The 24,313-nt window shown below is 39.9% G+C and overlaps 1 protein-coding gene and 1 long non-coding RNA gene across 11 annotated transcripts in view; one reads left to right on the forward strand and one right to left on the reverse strand.

Moving 5' to 3' along the window:
* Positions 1-1,533: 1,533 nt before the first annotated feature.
* On the reverse strand, positions 1,534-11,084 carry LOC113411086 (uncharacterized). Its single transcript, XR_015748600.1, has 3 exons — positions 10,726-11,084; positions 6,321-6,402; positions 1,534-3,153 (listed from the first exon to the last, which is right to left on the reverse strand). It is a non-coding gene; the product is annotated as an uncharacterized LOC113411086 (long non-coding RNA).
* Positions 11,085-11,130: 46 nt separating this feature from the next.
* The window catches only part of AK4 (adenylate kinase 4), a 37,145-nt gene continuing 23,962 nt past the window's right edge, over positions 11,131-24,313 (forward strand). The window contains exons 1-3 of one of the 10 annotated variants that reach the window (XM_087960411.1): positions 16,203-16,696; positions 16,947-17,043; positions 17,349-17,503. In XM_087960411.1, coding sequence (XP_087816537.1) covers positions 17,359-17,503 — 145 coding nt within the window. In that variant the 5' untranslated portion in view covers positions 16,203-16,696; positions 16,947-17,043; positions 17,349-17,358. Of the gene's footprint in view, positions 11,260-16,003; positions 16,697-16,858; positions 16,879-16,946; positions 17,044-17,348; positions 17,504-24,313 lie in introns of those variants that run through there. The other 9 variants (XM_087960412.1, XM_087960417.1, XM_026665984.2 and 6 more) reach the window with 9 other exon arrangements.

Genomic DNA, 24,313 nt, shown 5'->3' on the forward strand with positions numbered 1-24,313 from the left:
GGAAAGACTGACTTCATGTAGAACCATCAGATAACCCCAAGGTGCAGGTTCCATCAGTTGATCCACAGCTGTGGGTTAAAAAAAAAAGGAGACCACAATGAACTCCAAACTTTCTGAAAGCTTTGTTGCTTGTTTCAGACATACCTGATGTGCACACAATTACGTACATATAAGCAGAAGCCTTCCTGAATATCCATTTGTTCATTGTGCTGAAGGTTCTCTAGTTAATTATGCATTACATAACTAAATAGAAAATTATTAAACAAAATACTAGTAGTATATTTATTGATAAAATGATAACCGAACCATCCAAATTAGTGCTAGCAATGTAGATTTCTGATGAGAGAAAAGGAAAATATCTCTGGAACTTATGTTTTTCTACCACACATATTAACAATATAGGCCCTATTTTTCCACAACTTTGCTGAAATTAATGTCACTTAAGGATGCGCTAACTATTCTGCTGTCTAAGCCAGACAAAACTGATGTATAGGATTTCCCAGAAAAGAAATCCTCAGGGCACATTACAAATAAAAATAGAGTTTAGTGCTAAACTTGGGGTTCCTATAATTTTTAGCTGCCAAAAACTAAAACAACCTAGTTGGGGAAAAAAAAAAGACACTTTATTTGTTAAACAGTTCCCCTAAGTCTGACATAGTCCACTTACTTACATCAGTATGTACTCTACTGTGGTATCTTAATGGTTTTAAGCACAGTTCCACACAGCAGAAGACTGCATTAACCTGCTGTTATTATTCATATGGTATTCCTAATTATCTGCTATAAAGTTAATAACTTTTGTAGCCAGATATTCTGTCAGGACTGGACTTTTGGACTGAGTCCAGGGAATACAAGTGGAAGAAATTCACCTCTCCATTTCTGACTGAAAGCTTCCATGTGATGCACGCCTGAAAAGAAACGATTTTTTAAAAGAAAACCACAAGAGGGCACTAATGAGATGAAAACATATCCGACAAATGCTCAACCCTTTAAGAAAAGTAAGGACAAAAAACAAGAGACAACCCAATGAATTAATTAATTAGCACTTGGCAGGATTAACTACAAGTAGTCCTCGCTTAACAACCGTGTGTTCAGCGACTATTCAAAAGTATGTGTTTACAGTACAGGACATTTACAGCATTCCCCCACAAATAAGAAGAGAGAATCTTGTCCTTGGGGGCTGGCTGGCAACACTCCATGCTGCAAATGCTCCATGCCAAAATCCTACTTGGATTTCAGGGTGGATGCTCAATGACCACTTTGCTCAACACCCAAAGATTCTGGTCTCAGTTGTGTTTGTAAGTTGAGGACTACCTGTGTTTTATTTGTATAAACTCACATGTATCTTCCCCAAAACCCATATTTGTGCAAACAGGGAGAGTTATATAAAGGCTCCAAACAAAATCAACATGTGTAAATAAACTAGAAGCAGGGATTTCCCGTATTTATCTTCCCATACAATTTGTTGGCAAAACACCCAAGTGGGAGATCAAGGAGTCTCTATATGGATAGCCAAGAAAACAAACAAATGGATTGTTATTATTAGGAATTGTATTTGCGCTGTGCGACACGAAGACTGATTCCACTGCCCTGATGCCTTCACTAAAGCATATGTAAACATACCTGGAACTTAAGATTTCTCTGATATTTGACAACCAGTAGCTGTAGAGAGACAGATGGAATCAACTGTAAAATCATGTTTACTTGAATGAATATAGTAAGCATCACTTCATAAGATCTTTGATGTGTTTTCTACACAGGAATGGAATTAATGTTGTGCCAATCTGTGCCTAACCCTAAACCTTTTTTGCAACTTTTCTTGATTTTAAGTCAGCTTTTCATCTGTCACCAAGGAGATTATGGGACCAATCATCCAGGTCATTGTTGTTCCAAAGATGCTTTTTTCAAAAGGAAACTGGACTTTTTTCTTTTTCTTTAAAAATGCTTTACTTTTCACCCAATAACTTCTTCAATTCATTGAAGAACTGAAGAAGCTTCTTGGATAAGAAGAGAAATATTTTTAAAGGGAAAAAAACCCAAGAAGTCCAGTTGCCTTTTAGAAAAAATACCTTTAATAGACTATGGGATGATCTGAGGCAATAGTCTGTTTTCTATTGATAAAAGACTGCTACTACTTATTCAGTCGTCCCAAAGGTACTTTTACAAGAGGCAACTGGACCTTGTTTTTTTTCTTTTGAAGACATTTCGCTTCTCATCCAAGAAGTTTCTTCAGCTTTGACAAAATGGAAGGGAATGGAAGGATTTATATCCCTTGAAGACAGTTGGTTATTTGCATTCTTTTAGAGCAGGGATGTCAAACTTGCATTGCCACGGAGTCGTCATGTAATGTATCACAACTTTTTTCCCCTTCACTAAACTGGGCATGGTGTGGCCAGCACATGATGGGGCCATGAGTTTGACAGCCTTGTTTTAGAGAGTCGTTGAGGCCACCTGGAGGTTTATCTGTGACCTCAGGGTCACCTGAATAGTGCAAATGGGTGTGGAGCCTTCTTGGCTGCAGGATGTTTTTTTTCCCTGTGTCCCTTCACTGTTGAAGACAGGCACAGGCTGTTGGAGATGAGCTGTTGTTGTCTGCATCTCAAACTGAAGTGCAAATGGCTCATGTAAGTTTCAATTTTTCTCAAAATCCATTCATATTCCCGTACCATATGAAGGGAGTTCATCCCAAAGTGCATAGCTAAAAGTCTATGGAGATTCTCAGTCATCCAGGTTATTGTTATCCCAAAGGAGGCAACTGGGCTTTTTTTTTTCCTTTTTAAGAAGTTTCACTTCTCATCCAAGAAGTTTCTTCAGTTCTGACAGGATGGTGGACAATGGAAGGATTTATATTCCTTGCACATAGCTGGCCATTCCCCACCATCCAAATGAAAAAGTGTTACTGCTTAGGAATGTGCAAATAAATTCTGAATTCTTCTGATGATGCTGACGTGTTGGGGAAATAATTACAACAAGTTGAGCTTATGGTTTTCCTCTGCTCAGAAATAGCATTCCAAAGTTTAAAATAGACTGTAGCATTTGGACTGGATGCTAATTTTTGCTCTACAATGAAACGTATCATGGTAACCTATTTCTTTTATATGCATTAATTTCATATCCAGTTGGTGGGTCTTCAGATAGAACTGGGGGAGGTTCCTGGAAAATTATATTCAAAATAAACAATGTTAGAATAAATAGCCTAGTAATATATTTGGTGTAAAGAAGAATGCTGCATTTTTGTATACCTTAGCCTTAATAATATAATATTATTCTAATAATATGCTGATACATTATGGATCAACATCATGTAAAGCACACTCAGATTTGAACATGTCTATTTAATTCCTCCTTTCCTATGCATGGCTGCACAGGGAATGAAAGTTTTATTTTGCATTTTAAGTACAAATGTTAATATACATAGTTTATTTAAGGTGTGGATGTAACATTAGTTTCTGGTTAAAAGAATGTAATTGAAAACTGGTGATGTCTTCAATTTAGTCATCGTGAAGGACTGGGGAACTTATTCATATAACATTAAATCATGGTTCACTGCAGGCTTTCTGAATATAGTAACCTCTCAGTTGTTTTAGGAGAGCAACTGCCAGAATTCCCAGTCACAACGGTCTGGGGTGTGCCTTATATCTATTTTTATTTGTGAGTCTATACCCAGCTTTCCATTCAGAAACTCGTGGGTACATACACTGTGCTCCTTTCCCCCATTTTACCACTATAACAACCCTGTGAGGTAGGTTTAAACTGAAGTAGTCCAAAGACACCCAGGGACTTATAAATGAAGACTGACTCAATGGTGTATGTGGTGTGTCTGGCATTTACCTCAGGAAAACAGTTTAAGGGCGGCTAAGCTTCCTCTTCCTTCTCAAGCTATAAACCACACATTCCTCTATAGAACGAAGTTTCTCAATCCTGCCAACTTTTAAGACTTCAATTCCCAGAATTTCCTCCTCTCTTTGCTAGCTACATCTTTGCTAGCTAGCTACCCAATAGGTGTTAGTATGATAGACAGTTAAATATGCAAATGTGGAGGCATGTGCCAAAGACAAATCTAAGTCCTTCAAATATTTAGGAAAAGGAATTATATCTAGAATTTGGTTGATATAAAAGTAACAAAAATAATATATTGAAATAAGATAATAATGAAAAATTATAACTTAATAAAACAACTGTACTATTATTAGAGTTATATAACTTGTCCAACGTAAATATGATGAATACTATTTTATTTGTAATAAATAAAATGTAAAATGTGAGTAGAAAGGGGATATTTTTTAAATATAATAGTGGCATAGTTAAAAATCAGAAAGGGGATAAATAATGGAAGATTATAACCCAATATAAATTGGTGAATTTTTATTAGAATTATATAAGTCTGTTAAACACCACAAATATGGTTAATAATATTTTATTTGCAGTTAAAAGAGGGATATTCAGAATATGGAGATTGACACAAAAATAAGATTGAAATGGTAAATAATCAAAGAATGAAAGACTACAATTTAACAAAATATGTATCAATATTAAGATTGTCAACTGTATTAAATATGAAGAATATTGTCATATTTGTTCTAAAACGTAAGACACTCTGGTGCCATACTGTTCACACAATTATGTTTGTAAAAAACAAGAAAAAAAAATAAAAAAATAAATTTTTTGTTTGATTAGCATTTATTGATATGGTTGCTACGGTGATTCTAAGAGATTAAAAAGTAACAACTGTTGCTAAAATGCCCTGAAGGTCACCTCCCCCCCAAAAAACAATTTAATTTGGTATATTTGAGAATCATTTTTTAAAAGTTTGGTAAAAACCTTACTACGTCTTTTGCCTAAACTCTTTGTCCTGCCTCACCGAAATATAATTTGGTTACTCTGACTAAATTTATATGCAAAAAACTATAATACACAATCTTTATACTGCTAAAATTCTAGAGTCTCTTCCTCTATTGCTACAAGGTGTCAATAATACAATTGAATAAATATTCTATCTCTGCTTTTATCTTTCTTTTAAATTTCCACAGAAGTATAGGTCCTTCCTTTTGCATAGCAGCATGAAGTTTTTCAATCTTTATACTTAACTACTTCTAAATTGACAAAGATGCATTAGAACGTGATTAGCAAGAATTCCCTGTAACCTTGACCAAAATATGAAACATTATCCACTGGGAACTTGAGTACAAGCTCTGCTAAAATAATTGACTCATTTCAGGGAAGTTTGAGCAGAAGGTGTTCTCAATTTAACCATACATGCCTGTTGTATGTAATATTATTAAAGCCTGAAAGCACTGTGATGCTATAAGAAACTCTATAGATCTCAAGCTGATAAATTAATTAGGGGTAAAAAATACAGATGTACTCATAGCAATATTATTGGTTTAAGAATAATTGAAGCCAATGTATTTATTTTTCTATAAACTTACATTAGCTAGTTCTCTCCCATATATTTTCTTTTAAAAAAAAAACTTTTAAACCCTTCAGGCCTATTTAATTTCTGAAAAATTTCTGTCTTAAGTAATTAAGATTTCTTTATTTTACATTTTTTATTTTTATTTTCATTATATATATCCTAGCTTTATTATTTTCACAAACAGCTCAAGCTAGTGAACAACAAACAACCCTGTGCAGCGGAGGCAGGACTCTGTCACTTTCTAGTCTTGTGCCTTAACCACTAGACCAAACTGCCTCTCATACTTACAAGTTGCTATATTTTTACTTAGTTGTCTTTTTCTTGCTCTCTTTCCCTATATCTGATTTCTGCCCTTTCCTTTCTGGGCAATAGTTGCTGGAGATAAAAAACATTTTTGGAAAGACTATAACCATGGGGTTACATCTTAACCATTTAAGATCCACTCTGTACAAGCCAAACCTAACATGCTTATTTAGAAATACTTTAAATGAAGTACACATTAGACTGCAGAATTAAAAAGACCACTATTTGCAGATAAAAAGCAAAACATACAAAAATTGATAAATATGAAAATCATAGAGACATCACATTGCAAATCTCAACTGCACCTTCTATCTGCAAAACGTTATTGTATAGACTTCTTGCCAGCCTCTGCTTTTAAATATACCACTCTCTTCAACTACATTATTTTTAATATTTGCTTAAGAGTTCTGTGAGAGACAGAAGTCTCATCCACCCCAAATGGTACTTCGCTTGTCAAGACCACTGAACAAATATATAATTCAACACATTCAACTCACAAGCACCTTATTACTCTCAGTCATAGTTGACATTCAATCCTAGTATTTTCTTTTCCATCAAAGCCTCATAGCCCAAATAAACAAGCCCACAGAGAAATACTTACAGACTTGAGGCTGGCAACATTAGGAGTTGCATTTCTCAGAAAAAGGCATAAGGCATCTTTCACTGCTGCAGTTCTTCACTGCCTATAGGGAGTAACAGTGATAAAGGGAAAATAAGACTAATAAATATAGAGAAGTCAAATTCTATTCACAAATAAATTTAGAATTTCTTCTCTGTATTTACGGAAAAGTTTCATCAAAACCACAGATGCTGCAATAAAGGAATCAAGGTCATAGACCTGGACTTTTGTTACTTACTGGCCAGAGAGAATAAACACTCCTATATTTGTTAAAATATAACCTATTCCATCATTGTGAAGCAAAAACTTGGATCTAATAATTCCAGCCTTGTAGCCCTTCTGCTTCAAAATATGAACAAGGGAGGCCCTGGACAATCCTTCACGTTGCTAGATTTTTAAAAATCACGTTATAAAGCAAAATGTAACCAGAGAAGATAATAGAGATGATTTGCGTAAGATAGTGAGATGCAAGTTGTCAGGCATAGAAGTATAGATCACAACAGAAGAACAGTAAGAGAAAATGGAAATGTCAACTGAATTTTTGAGTTAATATTTCTGGGAACTACTCACATCCATTACTTTTTAACATTAGAACAAAGGTTAATTAATTCAGACTTGTTTAGACATAGTAGTTAATTTCTAGAAAGTGCAGTAGCTCAGGCCTAAAAACCAAATTCTCTTGGGGGAACCTAGTGACAGCAAATCAGTGGGTGATGGAAAGATACTACAGGGATGTCGCAGTTTAAAACAAGTTTAGGGTTAAGCCTTCAATTGTAGGCACATAGTCAGGTCTCTTATTGTATTGAAATCTGAGTAAATATACCTAGGATCAGTCAGCATTTCAGGGTTTTTTTCTGTAACATGTCGAGACTTTATGTCCTTTCTCTTATAGTTAACTGAACATGGCCAGTAAGTGACAAAAGTCACTTTGCATTGCTGCATCTTTGTTATATTGCTTTCACTTTGTTCCTATCCATGAATGAGGCAAATTAGCTGTACGGGTGATTAAGTAATATATTTCCACCAGTGGTGGGATTCAAACTTTTTTTACTACTGTTTCTGTGAGCGTGGCTTGGTGGGCGTGACAGGGAAAGGATACTGTAAAATCTCCAGAGGTGGTATTCACCAGTTCTGCAAACTACTCAACATTTCCGCTACCGGTTCTCCAGAACTGGTAAGAACCTGCTGAATACCACCTCTGATTTCCACTCATTCTAACATCTAGGACTGTCTCAAGGTATATAAAACTTGCCTAGTTCCTTACAGGAAATTAGGTGATTGGCAGTGATTTTAATCAGAGGCAACAGAGGCTAGATATCTTTTATGGGGATAGTAGTTTTTAATGATTATTGTATACAGCCCTTTGCGGATTCTAGAATGGATGATTCATCTTAATTCTGGGGAAAGTGTGATATAGAAGAAGAAAAAAGATACTGAGACATAATGATACTTATTTCACTCCAATCATGCATTCGCTAGGAAGCTAGGATAGGCTAATGGTAAAAATGTATTGCAAAGGCAAAATATATGGGAAACATGAAAAGCTTGGCTTCTGGAATTCTTTCCAAGGCCTTAAATTACAGGGAAGGGAAGGGGCTTAGAATGAAGAGCCAACAGCATTCCGAGCCACTGCCCAACTATTTCTTCTATTGGGATACATTGGGGATTTGCAATTCTTGTCCAGATCCATCCCCTATTCAAACTCACAGTTCTTCTATTGGAATTTCCTGCCAATCCAGTTTTGTTTTCCAAGAATTATCCTGTTGATAAACAAAGTCCCAAGTCTCTTTACGTAATCTCTTTCCTGGATTTTGCTGGATTGGAAAGAACAACAAGGTAGGGAACCCATGTAGAACATGACTTCCGGAATTCTTTCCAAGCCCTGAACATTCTACTCTGGGTCATGTGACCAGGAAGGAGGCGGGGAAAGGATCTTAAGATGGAACAACCAGCAAACGTCTAAATCCATGTCCTCTCCCAAAGGAACACTTTAGGAAATTTTCATATATATTTTTTTCTCCGCAGACTCCAAGCACACCTGGCTGTTTTCAAATTCACTCTTTTCTTTTCCAGCTTTTTTTCACCTTCACCAATTTTGGTCCCATCCATTCTGCTTTTGGAAAGTTTCTGCTGATGAACACACCGATAGGTGGACAGTGTTCTGAGATACTTTCCTTCCAATACTTCATTGGATCGGACAGAATAAAAATGCCAAGAATGAGGAAGTAACTCATACCGGTGACATCCACAGAGTCCTCTTATACATTCAGGAGTTGTGCAGATAAATGACTTTTGGAAGAGGCAGAATTTCAAAGTTCTATTAATCCTGGCTTGTTAAGATCACTTCAAGAAGCCAGGATGCTTCAGGACTTGTCTTAGGCCCTCTCAGTTACTTTAAAAAGCAGGACGCAATTTTGCTCTGTGTTTTGGCAGATGCAAATGTTAAGCAAGGGGGAAATGTTGGAGGCAGGGAACTTTTCCCAACATCGTTATTTTTTTTTTTTAAAAAAAAGACAAGCACGACAGCTAGGAGGGCAGGACCTTCTGTGCAACGCAAAAGAAGACCAAGCAGCATAACCCTCCACCTCTTTTTCCCAAGATGATGGTGCCTTTTTGGCACACTCTAGGGCAGCGTTGGTGAATCTTTTCGGCACTGAGTGCTGAAACGGGAGCGCACGCGCACACACTCAGGAGTGCCGGAAACCAGAGGAAGCTGAGCTTCCGGTTTCCGGTCAGCGCATGTACACTGGACACCTGGTCTTCCGGTTTCTGGCACACATGCACACCCAAACACAGCTGGCCGGTGTGCATGTGCGCGCCAGAAACTGGAAGCTCAGCTTCCCAGCATGCACATGCACACCGGGGAGCTGCTCTTCCGGTTTCCAGCGCTCCTGTGCACGCAAAACCCAACTGACCAGTGCACATGCACGCTCCAGAACGCAGGAAAGCAATGGGCGACAGCTGGCGTGGCCGGAGAGATAGCTCTGCGTGCCACTTCCGGCACCTGTGTTATAGGTTCGCCATCACAGCTCTAGGGAAAGCCATGCTGGCTGGGAACCCGAGGGATCTGCAGATCCATAGATCCGGATTTTCTCCAAGGGAGGGAAAAAAGGGTTTTGATCACACCCAGAGAACCGCCAGGTGCAGCTGCTTTATTGGGTGGGAAACCAGGCTAAGCCATTCCACACCTTAGCAGCTCAAAACCGAAAGGAGCGAGCGCGGGCTTAGAGGAAAGAAAGAGGCCGAGATCCATTTTGGAGGACAAGGCAGCCCCGGACCGAGCAACCGGACTCGCCCGCCAGGCACTTCGACCACCGCAGGCGCGCGGAGGCCAGCCCCAAGCAGCGAGGGAGGCGCTCGCCTCCAGCGCGCATACCGACACTGCTGGTCCGAGCCTCCGGCCCTCAGTTTTATCCGGCAGCTCCTCCTTTTGGGGAACAACTCACCCCTGCCAGCCTGGGAAGCCTCCTCCGCCTTCCTCTTCCTCCTCTCTGCGCTCCTCCCCCTGGACGGTTTCATGTAAACAACACCCGAGCTATATTTACAATCACTTGACTAGAAAGGAACCGGGCCAGGAGTCTGAAGGAAAATAATAGTGCGCCACATTTTAAGAGGCACCACAACGCCCTCCGGAGCGGACGCTTCCCTTTTCCCCCCGCACCCACCCTCACCACCACCCTTCTTCTCCCCGCTCTCTCGCTCGCTCCAGCCCGCCGGTCAAGCGGTCGCCGAGCAAACCTCCCTCCTCAGCAGCATCCCTCCGAGGAAGAGGGGTTATGCCAGGGATGGGACGGCTCCCCTCCAGTCCCGGGCCTCTCTCTCCGGTCTTTTATACCCGCCCCCCTCCTCCCCTACGCGAGCCCAAGAAAAAAAGCAAAAGGCGAACCAATTTTGTGGCTCCCTTTGGGGCAAAAGCGCGCGGAAGGTCGCCGGGACGCCTAGTAGTTAGAGCAGCGAAGGGAAACGCTCAAGCTCACAAAATAAAAAAAACCCGGTCGCTCGCCCAGCTGCGGGTCGCGTTTATGAAAAGCGGGGTGGGAAGAGAGAAAGGAGGACAGGCATCGCCACCTTTCCCCCGGAGCTTGCCACCGCCGCCGCCGCCCCTCCTCCCTGGGGCGAATAAAAGCTTTGCCCCCCTCTTGTCAAAATCCACCAACCTCTCGCAGGACTTTTCCCCGGGGCTCCGTGAGCGGATGGGGGTGGGGGGAGGTGGGAAAAAAAAAGAAGAGTTGGGATGCCAACCCCGGTGCCCTGCAATAAACGCGCTCGCTCACCTCTCCGCCCCACATCCCTAATCGTCTCTTGCCCCCCCAAATCCCCATCCCCCGCCCGCCCGTCGGCTCCCCGCGCGCTCTGCCAAAAAGTCTCTGCCCCTTCGCCCACCCACCTTTCCGGACGCGCTGCTTTTGCCCCCCGCGCTCTCTTCGTCTTTGTTCCTTAGCTTTCTTTGCGCGAAGATTATCTAATGACGCAGCGCAGAGTCGCCACAACGTGACTGTCGCCATTTTTCTGTTTTTATTGTATCTCTCTCTCTCTCTCTCTCTCGTACGCTGCCATGTGATAGAAATTAAAAAAAAAAGAAAAAGAAGAAGAAGAAAAAAGAAACAACGACACGCCAACCACCAACGCAGAAAGAGACGCGCTCACACACAAACTTCCGGGTTCCGTGACTGTGGGAGGCGGGTGTGGAATAAAAGAAAAAGAAAAAAGAAAAAAGAGGAAAGCCGGAGAAGGGCGAAGTTAACTTGTGGGCGAGGCAGGACGGCGCGTCTTTAAAAAATCTCGCTTTCCTTTTCGCCGAGCCGGAGAGTATCGGGGAAACGCGGAGGCGACGCGCGTGGAGAGGGTCGCCTGCACCCTCTGCCCCAGGGACTGTCTTGGATGCTTTTGGCGGTTTTCTGACGGCTTCGAAACAGAACAGGTTCGACTTGATCCGACGTTTTGTGTGTGTGTGTGTGTGTGTGGTTTTTTTCATCTTCTTCATTCCGATCCGGAACGATTTCTGCAAACTTGTAACGGATTCGGACGATCGAAGGCGAGACTTTCCTGAATTGCTAATTCACTCCTGAAAGTGAAAATGGTTTTGTTTTTGTTTTTTTTAAGCATCTTTGGGATATTGAACTGGTTGGCGTTTGCGCTGCGTTTATCAGTGGGGATACTCCAGTCCAAAGAGTGAATGGTTGGCTACTGAAAAGCATAGCAACAGGGCGGAAGATAAGAAAGCTCTTCGCGAGTGGTTCGCTCGCACGAAAATCACAGACGTGCTAAATCTCCCAGAGCCACATTGGTCAGCCCGGCACCCGTTTAACACGTGAAAAACTTTCATACGCACGAAAAAATTCATTCTGACGTGCTCACCGATGATTCTTCTTTGGAGACTCCGTAATTCAGCTTTAAACTTCTAAGGGCAAAAACACATATTCTGGTGTGAATGGGAATACTACGCATATTTATGGTGCTTATAAAACCAGGCAATCCCAATTTTTTTCTTTTTTTTGGTTATATATCCAGATTAGAAATGGGAAGTGTTTCCACATTAGGCCTCAGGTATTAAACTGTTTTTTTTAAAGCTGAATAACAGTCCTTTAGCAAATGGGGTTGTAAAGCCCTTTGCTATACCTATTTATTTAAGAAAAGCTGTACGGTTGCCCAATTCACTCTGCATGACTCCAGGAGGCTTACAAGGATAAAACCTCAATACAAAAAAAGAACACCTCACACACCCTTAGCAACAACAATTGGATGAGACACTTGATGGATTAAAATATTAAATATTTTAATATAATTATTCCATCCTGCTTTTTCACATTGATCAGCCTTTAATTCCTATTAATCAATCTACTTGCCTTTGTGTGGTTTTTAAGGTGCATGAAAAAGTTCCTAAAGAAATAATTCAAAAAGTTCTGGAATTAGGGAAAAGGAAATTTTCAGGGATGGTGGGCAACTATGCTGTTTCTCTCCCTCCCTCCCCCTCTCTCTCTCTCTCTCTCTCTCTCACACACACACACATACACACACACAGTCCCTGAATTTATCAATATCAACTGAACCTGAGAAAGCAAGAGTTACCAAGCTGTGAACATATACTCTTGGGACACACACACACACACACACACACACACATATATATATATATACATACATACATACATACATTACATACATACATAATATATATATATATATATATATATATATACATACATACATACATACATATATATATATATATATATATGGTTGTTGATTTGAACCAAGTCTTATAATACAATGTGGCAAATTCAATAATAGATACATTGTTATTTGGGTGATTATTAGCTTATTACACTTGGCTACCACCAGCATATGAAGTATTTCACATACAGTTAGGAATTTGTCACTCCTTTTGGTAGTTCACTGTCTTTGGAAAGTATTCTGTTACAGCAAAGTGATTTATTGGTTACTAATTTCTATTAGCACAATATAAAAGTACTGTAGCAGACAGACTGTAAATCTTAAGAAATGGGGGGGGGAAACCAACCCACTGAAGACTATGAAATGTAAAGGATCATTAGTAATGAATGGAAACTTACCAGAGAGACATCCAACCAAAAACTAAGGAATTTCCTAACAGTAAGAACAATCGATCAGTGGAAATTATGTGGGCACTTCAAAAGCTATGGATGCACCATCACTGGAAAGTTTTAAAAGGAGATTGGACAGCCATTTGTCTGACATGGTATATAGGATTTCCCGGCAGCAGGTTGGACTAGAAGACCTTCAAGGTTCCTTCCAACTCTGTTCCAATCAGAACATATCAGAATAACAAACACATAGAGAGCTGCTGTGCTTGGCCTAATGAAACTTTGAGCTGGTCTTTTATTTTATGAATGGGAGTTTAGAGGGCAACCTTATCGACATTTGTCAGCTTGCCAACTGTTTATCTAGAATCAATTTATGAGACAAGTTCATAAAGCAATAAACTTATAAGTGCTACCTTTCCAGTAAGAACTGTAACAGGAAAACAGTAACAGTAAAAACTAGAGAGCCACTGAGGTCTAGTGGTTAAGTCACCAGACTAGACATGAAGTGACTGATTTCTGGAATAAGAAAGCCAGTTTGGTTTTCTGCTTAAGGCGCTGGCTTAGAAACCAAGAAACCGTGGAGTCCTGCCTTAGGCATGAAAGCTGGTTGGGTGACTTTAGGCCAGTCTCCCTCGCTCCCTCTCTCCCTCCCCCTCATCTCTCCCGGTCCTCTCTCTCTCTTCCCCTCCCTCCCACCTCTCTCTCACTCCCCCCCTCTCTCTCAGCCCAACTCAAATTCACATTGAGGGTTGTTGTGGGGAAAATGGGAGAAAGGAGTACTATGTATGTTTGCCTCCTTGAGTTATTCATAAAAATAATAACAGTGGGATTAAAAAAGAACTGAAGCTTTACAATTTAGCTTCAGGACATGCCTAGCTTGTGGGTATTATCAAGGCACTATAACTACCACTTAACAACTATAGCAAGGAAGGTTGTAAAAAACTCACTGAAATGTTGGACTACCTGTATAACAAAAATATAAATGCTTTTTAAAAGGCTGCAATCCTTTGCTTTGTTCAGAGTAATTAAAAAAATAGAACAAAATCTTACATTTTTACATGAAGTCTTATTTTAGATGGTTGTTTTTAAGGATAAGCATCTTAAACTGTTTTTTCTTCTGTTAATACATTAGGTCTGTTCAGCCACGAGAGATATAAAATTCTCAGCACATAAGAAGTTCATCTTAAATTCAGGAGTATTCAAAGTTAATAATTGAACAACTAACCTAACTCAAGATTACTGTGACCTCTGACACAATGAGTATGAATTTGAAGTTACCCTTCTCCTTCAGCTTCCAAGTGGAGGGACATGGAGATAAAACAACAGGAGTTCAACAAAAGGGGTTCACTCTTATAACTGTATCTTTTTCTTCTTCTTCTTCTTTCAATGCACATCTTTACCAAGGGCAAGTAAAGAAAGAAAGTGGGAAAAGTTAAACCAGTTCCTACTCACACAATAGTGATTTTGATTCCAAGTAGCCACTATGGCCTTTTTTTGTTTTTTTAAAAAAAAGCCACTACCAATTTCTTTTAGGTCCTTTTGTTCTGATAATCTTAGGTATAGTGGTAAATCTACTCGATCACCAAATGAAGGCATGGATCTGATAAATTTAAAATGAGACATTATTTCTGGTAGATACTAACAACTTTTCACCAATAATTGAGAAGGAAGGTCTGAACAGGAGGTTGAAATAGAATCTGGGCATGTCCTTGGAAAGCAGGAAGAAGTTCCCAAACTTGTGAATTGATTATGTACCACATGCCTCCTAAAGACCTCATAGATAGATTTTCTCTAGGAAGATCTTTCCCCAGTTGGCTCTTCAGGTCTTCCAACAGCACAGCCATTACTGCTGCAGTTGAGCCTATCCACCTTGCTGCTGGCCATTCACTTCTCTTTCCATCCACCTTTCCCCACATTATAGATTTTTCAAAAGAGCTAGAACAGAGGTCTCCAAACTTGGCAACTTTAAGACATGTGGACTTCAACTCCCAGAATTCTCCAGCCAGCATAGCCAGAATTCTGGGAGTTGAAGTCCACATGTCTTAAAGTTGCCAAGTTTGGGGATCCCTGAGCTAGAATTTCACATGATGTTTGAGAATACTAAATGAATAAGTTCTATTTCTATAAAAGTTGCAGAAACCAAAAAACTTGAGTCCCTACAGTCTAACATTTGTAAAAAAAACAAAAAAAAAACAACAACCCTGATTTTAATGTTGTGCACATAAATTATTACATAGAATAATTTATTTGTTCTTACATTGTGGGGCCAATTTAGCCACTACTGGTTTTTTTAGACATGGCTTCCTATCTTTTCCGGAAAGACTTTGGGCCCCACCAAATGTTACACATCAACTCTTTTGCACAGATTTAGCGTGATTGTGAAAGTGCTGGCCTAGAACCCAGGAGACTGAGTTCTAATCCCATTTTAGGCATGAAAGTAGGTGACTTTGAGTCACTTACTCTGTCTCTGCCCAACCCACCTTCTAGGGTGGTGGTTGTGAGAAAAATAGGAGGAAGAGATATTATGCACGTTTGCTGCCTTGAGTTATTTATAAAATAATAAAGGCGGTATACACGATTAATCAATTTGGGTTATATTTCCAGAGACAAAGATAAAGGATTGGCCTCTAAAAGTGTTAAAAAGCTTCTTCTCATTCTCTAGCAAGCACCTACATTTTTTGTCTCTTTGCAAACTTGGGAAATCACCTCATAGAAAAAGTGAACAGGTTTAAACAGGCTTCTAAAGAAACACACTTCCATCAAATCATCCTGGACTCCCTATTCATTCTCATTAAACATCATTTCCTTCCATTTCTTTGCCAGCACAGTAATGTATTTCAGAGACTTTACCCCAAAAAAGGGGGAAAAAAATGAAGGAAAAAAATAGCTATTTGAGGAAGAACATTTCAGGGTTAAGATTTAAAAAATAAAAAATAAAAAATAATGCTTATTCCATTCTGCCTGGCTAAGCTCCCTCCCCTTCCTACATACGCACACGCATCTCCAACAACGTTTGCAACATTATAAAACAGCAGCACCTCTCCTGACACCGTCTCCTCCCCTCCCCGCAGGGCCCAACTACACCTACATTCCAGTCTCTCCATCCAGTCCGATGGCAAGGTGGATGGAAAAGGGTTGGATCGCGATTCAGCTTTGGCAGTAGGCTTTCTGGAACCGGTAGTCGAACGAAGGGGCAAGGTTTATTGCAAAGAGCCCGACGAAGTGCCGTTCAGGACTACAAAACCCAAGACACCTTGCTTTAAAAGAGGGGGCGGAGTTCGTTTGCTGTTGACTCCAACTGGTGGGATTTCCTCCCTCCTTAACGATGTGCTCGCAGCTCCTGCTGCTGCTGCTGCTTGCGCGCAACTGGGCAGAGTAATTGAGAACAGTTTGCCTTTGCGAAGACTCTCTCTCTCTCTCTCTCTCTCTCTCTCGCTTCTCTTAAAGGCGCAGTCGGAACTGGGACGTCTTCCTTTTTTCCCCTTTTTTTTCTTTTTGATCGAACGGGGATCGCGAATATGTGAAACAATCGGTCGACTATTTTAAAAACGCCATTTTGCGGACTTATTCCCCCCCGCCACCACCTCTTCTTCTTAGGATTTGTGCATTTGCTTTCTTGTTGCTCCGAGAAGCAGGGGTGAGTTTGGTTGTTCCTTCTGCTTAACAGAAGAGCTGTTGCAATCGGGGCGCGTGCATTGGCGAAGGGCTGACCCGAGTACAACAGGAGATGGCAATCGGTCGTTTCAAAAGTTTTGCACACGGGAGCCGTAAATCTGACCGGCTGGGTTTCAGAAGGTACTTCAGAAGCCCGACGCTTGCTAAACTTCGGCGTTTTCCTCTCTTTTCATCAGCCCGAAGAAAGTTTTTTCTTGCGACTTCCAGGGAACCGCTAAGAGGCGGGTTTTTTTGGGCGGGGAGGGGGGAAGGAGAGGAGGGAAGGAGAAACAAACCTCGCTCACGTGCAACTCAAAGAGAAAGTGGTCGGCGGTCCCTTCTTTCTAAATTTTGCAACATTTTCCACCTTGCTCTTCGCCTTTTTTTCCAGACGCGCGTCTTGCTGGGCTGGAGGAAAAGGGTCTGGAAGCGACAAACCACCCACTCAAGCCTGAGTGGGCAAGCATTCCTCTTGGCGAGTTAGAAAAGTTGAGCTTCATCAAACGCCGTCGAAATAATAATAATAATACAACAACCCACCGCGGGGCTCAGATCGCTGGTTTCTTTCTACGCCTGGCTTGCCAGGGGACTTCAAACCCTGCCCGGGTGGTCTTAACCGGCTCTCTGGCTTGGAATAAAGGGAGGGGGAGTTAGGGAAAGTGAGTCTTGAGGGAAGAGTCCTTGCTTTCCTCTCGCCGTCGGCGCGGGTGCGGGGTTCCGCCTTTCTTTCCCAACTTTGGAACCGGAATCCCGGCTCTTGACGCTTTAAACTCTCTCTCTCTCCCCCCTTAAGGTAGATTGCAATGGCTTCCAAGCTCCTGCGAGCCGTCGTCTTGGGTCCCCCGGGATCCGGCAAAGGGACCGTGTGCGAGAGGATCGCCAAGAGCTTTGGCCTCAAGCATCTTTCCAGCGGGCAGTTTTTGCGGGAGAACATCGCGGCGAACAGTGGTAAGTAAGTAAGAGGATGAGAGAGAGAGAGAGAGAGAGAGAGGACTGGCCTCCTCTCGGCTTTTTATTTTTTTATTTTTAAAAAAATGTATTCCAGTACGTGCCTCTTTGCATGCAGGCGAATCGGTCAGATTCCATCCACTCCTCCAGCGGTAGGTGGAATCTGCGTGAACTTCTACAAAAGTGCGTGTGGATCTGTAGCACTTGGAAGGGGTAAACGGATTGGCTTGTTATTTTTTGGATGTGCGGAGAGAAATAAAGGGGGAATGTATGTTTGTTCGTTTATTTGCTAAACATATACAAGATAACAAGTATAAGTACATAAAGGAAGAACCGAGGGAGTAAATACAGAGAAATGGGGACAGTAAGAAAGGGATGGTAGGCATGCTGGTGTGCTTGTGCACGTCCCCTTTAAGGACCTCTTAGGAATGGGGTGAGGTCAATGTGTGCAGAGTTTTTGAGCCTGCTGTTTAAGGTATGCTCTTTGAATATTGGGCAAATTAGGATCTCTGGCAAATATATTAGTCAGGCAAGATAAATATTTTTAAAAAATGGTACTCTCGTCTAAGGACTTGTAAAGGGGAATGGAAATAAGTCTTGGGCTGTCCATTTTTAAATGCTTTGATCGGAAGTGCCGGCATTACAGTAGGGTAGAATCGGTTGTATTGTGTGTTATATATGCATGTGCCTTCATACAGATGCATTTGATTCATGCATATCTAGTAATATAAATAATAAAGCATCGCGTTCTGTGTTTCTTGCTAACACTGTGTACTTGTCAGGTTTCACTCTTTTAAATAACTTTGTAAGTATCTCCAGAAAGCTGTAAGTTATTGGATGGTTACAATTAGCTACAATCCTTCACCCATTTCTCTGAAAGTGAGCTCTGCTGAACTTAATAGGGCTTAGTACAGTACTATATATGCATATGTAAGATTGCGGTCTAAATGAAGTAACTTTAAGAACTTTTTTTAAAAAATGTATGCATATTTCTGAAAGTACCGTAATTTGGAAATATGGAAGATGTAATCCAAATAATCCAGTGTATGCATATTTCTAAAAGTAACTTTGAAATATGGAAGAAATAATCTGAGTAATCCAGTAGTTACTTCAGCCAAATTAGCATTAGGCATTTAGTATTTCTAACAACTAGGTGTTAGAACTACAGGTAGTCCTTGTTTCGCCACAAAGTCATTTAACAACTGTTGATTCTAAAAAAGTAACTTTATGACCCTTCTTTCTGTTTATAACCTTTGCAGGTCTATAAAGTCAAGTAAGGAAAAGTTGAAGTAGGGTTGTAAACACTGTCATGAGTCCACTTATTGCTCACTTCACTTAATAACCAAGTTGCTGGTCCCAGTTGTCCTTTAGAGACGACTACAGTAGACCTTACTGTTTCAGCAAGATTGACTACTGAGTAGTTAGGAGTAGGATTATAATTCAGGCTGTCAAAATTGTTGGTTTTGTGTGTGTTCTTCTTTGGAATTTGGAGGGCCGGTCCTTCACTGTTTCCATGGCAGCCCTGTGGATCAGATTTAAGCACCCTGCGGGCCTTGAGTTTGATACCCTTGAAATACATGTTTAAAGAGCCCTTTGGAATATGAAGTCTTACTTGGCTCTTGTGTTCCATCTTAAAAGTTGTGCTTCAGAAAGTAGGTGGACAAGGGAAAATACTGAATAGGATTAAATCAGAAACAAATTGATTTAATATAGTTAGCATGATTAGTCTCCATGCGATGAATCATTTCCCTTGTGTTACAAATAATTATGACTGTGCATTTTAGAACTGCCTTAGGGCTTCACGCAATCCTTGATTTGCAGCTTGGGCAACCAGATTTAATTTAGTTTGTAAGAAGCTATTATTCTGACACTTTCTTCTTTTGGAAAGCTATCTAGAATTATATACTGTGATGGTGATGTGTACATGTAGTCCCCGACTTACGACCACAGTTGAGCCCAAGATTTATGTTGCTAAGTGAGACATTTGCTAAGTGACTTTTACAACCCCATGTTACAGCTTTTCTTGCCACAGTTGTTAAGTGAATCGCTGCAGTTGTTAAATTAGTAACATGATTGTTAAGTAAATCCGGTTTTCTCATTGACTTTGCTTGTCAGAAGGTTGCAAAAGGGAATCACAAGATCCAGGGACACGGCAGCCATCATAAATGTGAGTCAGTTGTCAAGCATCCAAATGTAAACACATGACCCCAACGGGGATGCTGCAATGGTCATAAATGTGAAAAATGGTCCTGTCACTTTTTTCAGTGCTGTTGTAACTTTAACGGGTCACTAAGCAAACTATTGTAAGTCAAGGACTACCTGTATTTCTAAAATTGTGCTTTGCACCCAAAGCTTTGTTAGGCTTGCAGTTGCTGTCATTTTGACTGTCGATAGCAGTGATGGCTAACTTTTTTTGGCACTGAGTGCCCAAAGCGCATGCGCACGCGTGCGTCTCCAAAATGCAACGCGCGCCCCTGCAGCCATGCATGTGCAAATCCCATGCATGTGTGTATCCCCCGCGCAGTGCCCTGCATCCCCTGCACATGCGCCCCACCTCCCACGCATGCACCCTGCCCTCCTTCATGAGCCCCCCCCCCCACGCATTCGCAGCAGAGACTTGAAGACCAGCTGGCTGGTGGGAGGCATTCACGCATGTGCGGTGGAGCTGAGCTGGAGTGATGGCTTGTATGCCTACAGAGAGGGCTCTGCATGCCACTTCTGGCATCTGTGGCATAGGTTCACCATCACAAGTCTATAGGGTGCAATGTTCTTGTCTCCTGACATTACCATCAATTTTATTTGTTCATGTTTACTGAATGTACAAATGGTCAATTCTCTTAAGCAGCATTAGTGGTTTCCATTTGATTAGCCAATATTAGGTACAGTGAAGATGGTTCTTGGAAAAATGCAATTGTCAAACATTGTGTTAAGTAGAAGGGTGTATGCTTACAGAAGGATGAATTTCATTATTAGTATGAAGATGATCTACCTAATCTACTGTCATACATCTTGCATTTAGGTTTAGAAAACAAGATCTGATGTGGTTGGTGCTGCTGTTACTTTTTGTGGCCACTAAATTTAGGAAATCCGCTTTCAGGACCTGGTACTAGTAGTATTCAAGATCTCTTAAAAGCAGAGAAGATAGTGGCTGTTTCTAGCACTTTAGAATAAATCCATAACTTCTAATACATATCACTTTGATATGTTTCTAAATCTTGCAGGTCAGATGGTTGCATCATAAATCCTTGAATCACATCGACTACAGAAAGGTTACGATCAAGTTATATATCCATTCTTCTTTAGGAACTCCCTAGTGTTATTTTACAGGGCTGCCCTGAGCAACTTTTCAGTCTTGTTTCTCATGCCATAACACCTTATATTTTCTTTGAATTTATTAAAATATATGTTTTGAGGATTGGGATAATGCCTTCGACTGCAGATAGTCCTATGGTTATTTAGTGAAATTCCATTGTTCATTGTGGGCTGGAAATGGGAAGTAAATGGCAAAATTGTTGTAAATTATGGTCACGTGAACCTATGGTGCTGTAAATGTGGTTTCCAAGTGTCCAAAATGCAATCATGGTGCAGTGCAGGGGGAGGTAACATTGAACTTTGAAACTGGAGGGTAAGTAGCTTTATGGTGGTCATTTTGTTTGAATGGTTGCTAAGCAACCAGTTGTATGGTCAAGTGCTACTACCATGTTCTTAACTAAATTTTTATTGGTTAGTATCCAATCTAGAATAGCCAATCAGCTTGGCAGCATGGTAGTGGTAGTGTTTAGTTAAATACAGTGCCAGTTGCTTTGATGTAAACTGCAATAAAAAAATCGTAGTGTCTTACTGACCTTTGAATGTCCAGCTGGTTTAAGCAAGACTGATTACGTAGGGGGATAAAATAAAATAGGAGCATTAGCATTTAGTAATAAAATGCATTATTATTCACATTCCATAAACAAATTGTTAGCAAAAACAATTTTTTTTTCTTTTTCTTTATTTATTTTTGGTGCTTTTGAATAACTTTGACTCCTGGCAACTACACATACAAGTTCGTGCACTTTTCTTGGCAAGGTTTTTCAGAAGTGGTTTGCGCCTCTTTCCTAGAGCTGAGAAGGTGACTGGCCCCAAATCCTTCAGCTGGCTTCTTGCCTAAGGCAGGACTCAAATTCATGATGTATCATGATGTCATTTAATGACGTCTTTAATCACTAGACCAAACTGCCTGTTTTTCTCTCAAAAGTTCTATAAATTATGCTTTTCTATACATGGGTACTGTACCTGTTTCCGAGTTACAGTGATCTTCTTTGCTAATTGTTCAAGGAGGTTAATTTAAGTCATTATTTCATCTGAAAGAGAAGTACTGGAAGTGCTTTGGATTTTTAGACTTTTCTAATTAAAGTAGCCCCCATCCCCCCAAACAGAGTTTCCTCAAGGAACTGGGGGAAAAATAAGCTGCTTTAAGAGTTATTTAAGTGCTATTAACTTTGATGTGTCAACTTCTCAAAACAGTGGTGTCTTTTTAAAAGGTTCATGTGGGCAGGTTGCTTTAAAATGAATAGTAGAGAGATGCTTGTTCCTGTGAATTCTGAAGCACCTCTGAATCCTATCAGAAGTTTAGATAGCCTTCCTGTACAATAAGCTATATTGGCAATGTCAGTCAGATAAAAGCATTTGTGTGACACCGAAAACTTGGATGATCAGGAATATTTGAAGAGATTCTTATTGCGCACGGTCAACTCGTGAACTGCTTGAAAATGAAACCCCCCCCCCCCACAATTGGCCAGTTTTGCACTGTTTATAACTTCTAGTTTAAAAGTCTTAATGGTCAAATTCACACAAAAGCTGTTTAAAAGTCTTTATGGTCAAATTCACACAAAATCTGTTTAAAAGTCTTAATTGTCAAATTCACACAAAAGCCAGAATTGTTCAGATCACATCGTGTGCCCAACTTGTAGATTAGCTGCTTTATCACCCATTCTTTCTGGAACAGGAAGAAAGCATGCTGGAATTCTTACAAAACTGGGACAGGAAATAAATAAAATGTTGACATCAGAACACCAAGAAGTTATGCTATATTATTTAACCAGCAAATAATAAATAAATTAATATATATATATATATATATATATATATATATATATATATATATATATATATATATATATATATATATATATATATATATTTATTTATTTATTTGCTGGTTAAATAAAGCATAGTCTTTTAGTACTGCTTTTAACACCATCCTCTGTAATCATAATTCTATCCCATTTCCTATTGTGACAGACAGGGCTGCTTTTGTAACTTGATTCTCCTTGAGACTTCTTCCACCAGTGAGGTATCTTGGAAAGCGATCTATTTGTTTTTAAACTTTACATAATTTTTCATACAGCAATATTCTGCTGTTGAATGTGGTTGAATTATAGAAGTGAGAGGTAATAAATTCAGACCATTTCATTTGATATTGCTGCAAATAAAAACATCCAAAGTCATGGCTTTTTGACCTTTTCAAAGAGCCAAAAGTTGAGGCTGAATAGCTTCTGCTGTTTGATTTATTATACCTCTGCTGCTCAAACCAAAGTTATGTAGACTTCTCTCTGTCTCTTTCTCTATGTATAAAAATTATTGTAAAAGAGCAAATGTCACTGTAACTAAAAGATAGAAATCTCTTTCTCTGTGTGCAAATGATTTGATTTTTATCTTTTGGTTGCAGTGACATTTGCTATTTTATAATAATGCCAAGCTCAGTCTTGATTTCTTCTACATGCATATGGACATACATGCATTATAAATCTGTGTATTAAAGACTTCCTATAAACACAATAATACATTAAAATGGAATATATCTCACCATCAGTGCAATTTAATAAAGTATTTGCAAACTTGGAAAACTGCTTAAATCAATTAGAGCTACTGCTCAATTAGTGAACTCCTTCTATATATAATTCTGTCTCTCATTTCTCCATTTTCATTCCCCCCCTTTTTTCAGCAATGGCTATACTCTTAAGATTATAGTCTGTACAGTGAGGCAGTATGCTATGATACATACAAGTTGATGCTAGAATAAATGCACTGCTTTTGTTACAAGAGGTAAATATGCCTTTTTTTTGTTTTTTGAAAGGAGCTACTTCTTAGAGATGATGTTTTGTATTTTGTGTTGTTTGCTGTCTGATCTTAGGGAGGAAAATCTGTGTCTTTTCTTGACCTGATTAACCCTTTGGTGGTTCTTGGATGTTGCTATATCTTCCTTGCCTCTTCATTGGGGTTCCCATGTGACAGTGGGATACCAAGGTACTTATAGCTAGTTTGTATGTCTGCTAGGTGGCCCACTGGTAGTCTCAAAGGTGCTTTTTCAAGAGGCAACTGGAGTTTCTTTTTCTTTTTTTACCAGAAAGTCCAGTTGCCTCTTGAAAAAGCACCTTTGAGACAACCATGACCTCAATGACTGTGAATCTCCATAGACATTTGGCCTTAATTACCTTCCTTCTCTATACTATCATTTGATCGCGTTTTCTAGTCCAAATGATATCCAAATATCCTTACTGTTGATCTGTGTCAGTGGAATAGTAAGTCAATGTCTCGTTCACTTCTCAGATACAGCGTGATGTCCTGGTTTATTAGGAAAGCATTTTGAAATTGTAAAATCTAAAATTACCATTATAAAATATTTTCTTTTAACCCCACCAGAACATTACTGGAAAACATAATCAAGAACCTTTATTGTGACTTCCTGGATGAGTGGCTGATTTTGATAGTTGAGCTGTAACATTCCTAGTGCATTATTTACTTTGGCTGGTGTCGAATTAACTATAG

The sequence above is a fragment of the Notechis scutatus genome, chromosome 3 (genome assembly GCF_049901735.1).
Source record: "Notechis scutatus isolate UNSWTSFEM ecotype Mainland chromosome 3, rNotScu1.2, whole genome shotgun sequence".
Taxonomy (NCBI): Eukaryota; Metazoa; Chordata; class Lepidosauria; order Squamata; family Elapidae; genus Notechis; species Notechis scutatus.